We start from the raw sequence: 6,089 nt of genomic DNA, 5'->3' as shown, positions 1-6,089 counted from the left end.
TTTTTTTTTTTTTTGTTTTTTTTTTTTGTTTAGGTAAAGAGTTTAACAAGAGCTTCACCTTAAAATAGTCGGAAACTTTTGTGAAGCGTTGAAATTCCTCTATAGAAGGGACTGAATTAGTCTGCTCTGTTGTGGCAGTTCTTATGTTTAAAGTAGATAGATGCTGCCAGAAACTTATTTTTAATGTATCATTTCCAAGCTCTGTCAATGTGGTCTTGAAAGTAAGGTGAATTCATTTTTCTCTTTTGGCTACAGCTTTCCTCTTTCCAATTGTTCTAAACGCCAGAATACGTAATTAATTTTTCACGTTTATTTCTTCTCTAGGAGACAGGTAATTCATTAATCATTCATTGTCACTGCAAACATCCCCTAAAAGACTGATTTTTTTACTCAAGTATTTTTTGTATGGCGGGAAGTAGATTTCTTTTTCTGTTTACTGAATCATGTTAAAATTTGTGTGTAGGATGGTGTGGGCTGTATTCTTGAAGATCCATCAGAAATTTGTCACTGGATTCTGTAGACTTGTTGGACTGTTTATTCTTATCATTCCTTTCTCTGTGGAGACATGAAGTGTAAGAAATGGTTCACTGGGTTCATAAATAATTGAAATAGGGATTGGGGTATTTATAATTTACAAGTCTGTCTCCCCAGCTGAATCAAGCTGGTGGTGTGGCAGAAGTGTAGCTGTTTGCTGTGCAGGAGTGCCAGGCTTGGGCAGGACCCAAGCTTGCTCTGCCTGTGCCCTTCCCTGGGTGACTGGAGGCAGGAGAACATGTCCTAGGAAAGCCAGCTGTGCTCCAAGTGAGCTGTCTGGCATCCTCTCACTTGTTGCTGGATGATTAATAGGGGTGAGAGGAGGAACTCACGGCTTCATCAAAAACTGAGTGTGTTTTCTAGATGAGAGATCTTGGAGAAGATTCATATTTAGGTTTGTGTTTGAATGAAATCATTATAAAACAATAAACATGAACAAACAGAATGTTTTATTTGACCTCAATCTTTATTTACATCCTCATGAGGCAAATGACATTTAGGATTTAGTTCTGGGGATTGATGTGTTTGTGGAATGAGTTCTTAATTAGATTCTTTAGGAGGTAATGGACTTCATTAATCTGTACTTTCAAATATTTTTGTTGGCTATGTAATACACCATGTAAAAAATAATTGTTAAGAGTAAGTAATTTAAGTAATTTAGGTTGAATTAAAGTGCAGCAATCTCCCCAAATTTATTTAAAAGTTGCTGCTTTATGTGGAAAGATTTTCTTCCTCTTGTTGCAGTTAAGAAAGTTGTTTTACACAGTATTTAGAGACATCTATTTCTATTAATACTGTACTAATGTTTCTGTTCAGTGACATCCATCACCCTGTTATTTGCTTTTACATGGACATGCTTATGTATTTAATCTTTGTAGTTTCTGGATATACTGAGTATGTCTGAACAAAGACAAATTGATCTATTTGTATAATAATATGGATTATGATTCAGTGTCCATGAAGACTGCAGTGGTGTTGATAGTGGAAATATTTTGCTCAGCTCCATTAGATAGAGTTCTGTGAATGAATGAGTTAATTAGTTTGACTGATGAGGACAATATACTTGGGTGTCAATTGCTGCTACTCTGATAGCACAAGAAATGAATATTCAAATAGTGAGTTTTAGAATCAAATTTATTTTGAATAGGTAATAAAATTTAGTGACACAATATGTCAGCCAATGACTATTATAAGAGAACAAAGAGTGTTTGCAAAGAACTGATGAACAAAACCATCAAGCTTCAGTTACTGAATAAATGTCTCTTTTGTGCATGTGTCAATACACACATATTTTTAGGAATGTGTATATGTGTTTACTTGTGTTATGAATATGCTGCTTGTGACTGGACCTGGATAAGTGTATAAATCTCTATCCGGTAGAAAGGAACTCCTGGCATTGTTATTTCTGGTAAAAGCTTATTTTCTATAGAAAGCAAACGTTTCCAAGGTTGCAGTTTTTTTACTAAGATAAGTAAACTTTTCAAACAGACAAGAGGCCAAGTTCTGCTTCTCTCCAGTTGTATGTTTTAGCACACAACCTGTTTATGTAGTGGTTTTAGCCTGTCTTTATAAAAATGGAGTGAGAGGAGGGCAGAACAGAATACCAAACTCTGGTACTTGTCAGCTGATTGCCCTCCTACACTAGACCTGCTCCTATTTCTCCTCAGAAAATACATCAGACTTTGGATGGTGTGCTTGTTGCTTCTGCAGAAACAAAGTCAGATGTACAGTGTGCCTATATATCAAAAATTATACTTTTTGCAAAAGCATGGGAATGTTTTCTTAAATATTTTCTAATTAAAAGAGAATTTTGGAGAGTGTATGTGTGGTTCTTGGAAGAAAAAAGTTATTCTAGATTTTCTTAATTTTAGGTATTTTTCTTCCTCCAGCTCCAAGCAAAGAGAAAGACCTTATTCACTTCTTTTCAGGTGAAAGGACTAATTTGACTCAGAAGGTGATCCTGTGCATGCAGTAGGTTGCCATCGGCTTCAAGCTAAGAAATAACATTGGTTTTTCTTCCTTACATGGCATTAGGTAGTGAGTCAGCATATCTACAGAAGTCAGTGTTATCTTTCTCTCCCCTTGGTGTCCAAACACCATCCTGTGTGGGACAGTGTTTGGACACCAACAGGTATGTTGGAAGGGAGGCAATTAGCCAAGGTTTGGCAGATGTTGGCATGAGGTCATCCTGTTTTCCTCCTGCTTTCATGAGATCCAGATTATTCATTGTGGTAATGAGTTTGAAATGAGGCCCATTGTAATAGAACATAAGTCTACCACTGATTAATTGATGACATTAGTGAAGAAAACTCACATTTGAACCAGTGTTTAGAAATGAGGCAACACAGGTAACATTTGTGAGATGTGCCTTGTCCTTCACTAGCAGTGCAAATGCTATAAATCAGATAGTTTAAAACTGAGACAAAGAAAGAAACAAAACTATACATTTATAAGAGTACACAGCATTATGACTTTGAAAAGGCAGTGTGTATTAGTCAATATTACTTTAGGCAGTCCTGGTACTAACAAGATTAAAACAGAAAATATAGACATTCTTTTGGTAAAAGCACAGAATGAGTAATCTACTTTTAACTGACCCGGGACTGAGTTCCTATAGGACACACATTTGCTACATGTTTTATAATACACGGATTGTCTCTCTCTCTTTGAAAGTGGAAGATGCAAGTGTGGCTAAATGAATTTGCATAGCATCTAGCTAAACTTAAAAAAATCAAACAATAGGTTACATTAAGGTAGAAACTAGTGTGAAATGAAAAAGAAAGCTTTTCTGGACAAATTTCTATCCATATTTATATGGATATTTCATATTAAGTATATGAACACCTAATTTCTAGATACTGACCTATTGAGTCTTTTGAAATTATCAATAGTTGAGGTATCTAAATCAGACTAAATTCTCTAAAAGTGAGGTTGCCATACTGCTACTTGCTTTTAAAAGTCCTCCTGGCTTCTGAGTATTTGACTCACAACTTTTGAAATCTGGTTCTTAGTCAAAAAAATGACTGTTTCTCAGACCTGAGATGCTGGATCAGGATCCTTCAGTAATGTGGTGTAGATGCTCTCATGGACAGAGGTTGTCCTGATGCTTCTCAAGAAGCATCTTTCTGTGTCTTGAAATTGAAGTTGGCAGATCTATCTACTGGCTGTGGTGGGGCTCTAAGAATCTACACAAAGTCAAACTGGAGAGAAGGGTGGGGTAGCTACATAGGAGTATAAGAATTCAGAAAAAACCTTTGCAGTTTCAGGTCACACAAAGAGAAAACAGGATTCTTGATCTTGGTTGTTATTTAATGTGTAATGTCTGTGCTGTTGCGCAGTAGAAAGTCGTAATTTTAAATGCAGGAATAGGCCTCTGGGGACGTGGCTCACTTTTGAAGAGGCTTGTGCATTTTCTTCTTTCAGAGAAGATTGAAATCCCTTCATATCCTGTTTTCCTTTGCTCTTCCAGGGAACACTTTGTCTAAGAAGCTTTCTTGTTTTCTTGCAGTCCTCATTCCATCCCAGATCGCCTGCGGATCAGAGTGAACAGGATTAATTTACAAGAATATGAGGGGCTGCATTACGACAAGGAAAAGCTCCGGGAAGCCTGTAAGTTGGGAGAAGCCAGATTGTGGCTGCTTTTGGTAGAACATTCTGTACAAACCTTACTTTGACCAAAACAACCCCTACCCCAAAAATAACAACAAAACTCCCCAAACACAGGGTCAAACACACACTTTTGGAGGAGTAATATAGAGAGTATGCTCATCTATATGTGCATATGTAAAATTGTGCTTTCTCTATATAAATAGCCTCTATAGAGATCATATATAGAGATTCCACCTGCTTTCTTTCTTATTTAACTATCTTTCTGCCCTGTGATTGTATTTACTGTAAAATAAGTGTTTTGCACACAGAGTATTTTTTATTCATGTCTTTCTGTTGGTTCTACTGGGTTTCTAGTATATGAAATGGTACCAGATTTTATGATTAGCCTCAGATTTCAAGCTGAGTTGGGAGACCATGATATATTTGATATTGAGAATGTGCACTGACCTGGAACATGGTTCTTGCACAGGTACATTTATCTTGCGGAACAAATCTGGGTTCCCCATACCCTTATTCTTCACCAGCCTTCAGTCTTCCATTTCAGAGAATAATCGCTGTTTTGTTTCCTCATGTAATGGTTTAATTGCTGTGTTTAGGGGTAAGTCAAAAGCAGACAGTGGTTGCTTTGGTAACATTGATGATGACAATCTGAACTTAAAAATGGAATTCCTTTCCTTGGTGACACACAGAGTCATTAATCAATGTGGGACAGGGCTGCTTGTGATAACAATTTAATAGTCTTGTTATGCATCTGGCTCATTATTCATATTAAATTACAAGCATGAGTGTTTGTTGTGCAATAGAGCTTCAGTTCCCTCTGCAATACAGAGTGCTTTGGTAATTACAGGATGACAATCCTTTTAATTGGTTTGCTTATCTTATTCTTAGAAGATAGTTAAACTGTTTCCATTTCACTCTTCCAGTCCCACCCCTCCTCAATTTATTGACTCTCCTTACACCAAAAGAATTTAGCTTAAATTTTAACATGGATATGTCTTGACAGCCTTAACTGAAGTTAGTGGATTTTGGTCATATTTAAAGCAATCAAAGCCTTCACTGGACTGAGAAGAATTTTAACAGGATCAGGATTATTCCTCACTGGAGCAGAACTTGCTTCAAGTTTAAATTGAGAGTTTGACATTGAGTAGATTTCAGGCCACACTGAACACACAACTCCCCAACACTGTCAGAAACAACTTGGTTCATTTGAGGGTTGCCCATCTGAGGAGAGCTATTCTCATCCATCCTTAGTATGGATGCAGATTTTCTGTGTCTGTAGTTAACATGTTTTTTGTCCCTAGGAGCCATTACATTTTCTGACACAAAACATACAACTTACACTATTGTCACTGCAGGGGTAGATGTGTATTTATGGTATTTGTCACCTGCCAAAGTTCATAATGATAACATTATAAGGAAATGCCAGCAACAGATCTAATATCCTGGTTTTAGATTTCATAAGGATTTGATCACTTAGTAGGAGTGTGCTTAAGAGGTTGTCATTTAAAAATCAAATGTTTGTTTGTCGAGAGTTAAAATCATTGCTTTTGGACATTGGTGGGTCTTTTGTAATGAAACCCTTTTGAATCTTTGAAGTTAATATATGTCCACCATGATAATATAACTTAGTTGGACTGGCCTATTCTCCCCAGATATTTTTCATTGAATTTCTTCTCCTACCAGTTCTCTTTTAACTGTCACAGTAATGCTTGTGCATTACTGTTTTACTTACTGTAAGAATATGAGAAAGCAAATGTCCCCATTACCCTAAAAGAGACCAGAAAAGATATTTCACCTTAACATCTGTAGTAGTAATGTCCTGTGAGAGGGCATGTAACTTGCAGTATACACCGGTGGTCATAAGTCTACTTCTCTGGTTATATAACTTTAAATGCCTCTTTTACTGGGGGGTTGTTACTGAAGAGGTGCTGGTTTCCTTCAGCAGG

At 36.7% G+C, this 6,089-nt stretch overlaps 1 protein-coding gene across 1 annotated transcript in view; it reads left to right on the top strand.

Annotated features, from left to right (window-relative positions):
• Positions 1 to 6,089, top strand: part of LOC102037395 (diacylglycerol kinase iota-like) — a gene marked incomplete at its 3' end in the record, with an annotated part of 114,999 nt that overhangs the window by 91,398 nt on the left and 17,512 nt on the right. The window contains exon 22 of the mRNA XM_031061424.1: positions 4,043 to 4,143. Within this exon, the coding sequence (XP_030917284.1) occupies positions 4,043 to 4,143 (101 nt within the window). The remainder of the gene's footprint in view (positions 1 to 4,042; positions 4,144 to 6,089) is intronic.

The sequence above is a fragment of the Geospiza fortis genome, unplaced genomic scaffold (genome assembly GCF_000277835.1).
Source record: "Geospiza fortis unplaced genomic scaffold, GeoFor_1.0 scaffold8, whole genome shotgun sequence".
NCBI lineage: Eukaryota > Metazoa > Chordata > Aves > Passeriformes > Thraupidae > Geospiza > Geospiza fortis.
Note: the sequence above shows the minus strand (reverse complement) of the source record. Positions and strands in the feature narration are given on the sequence as shown.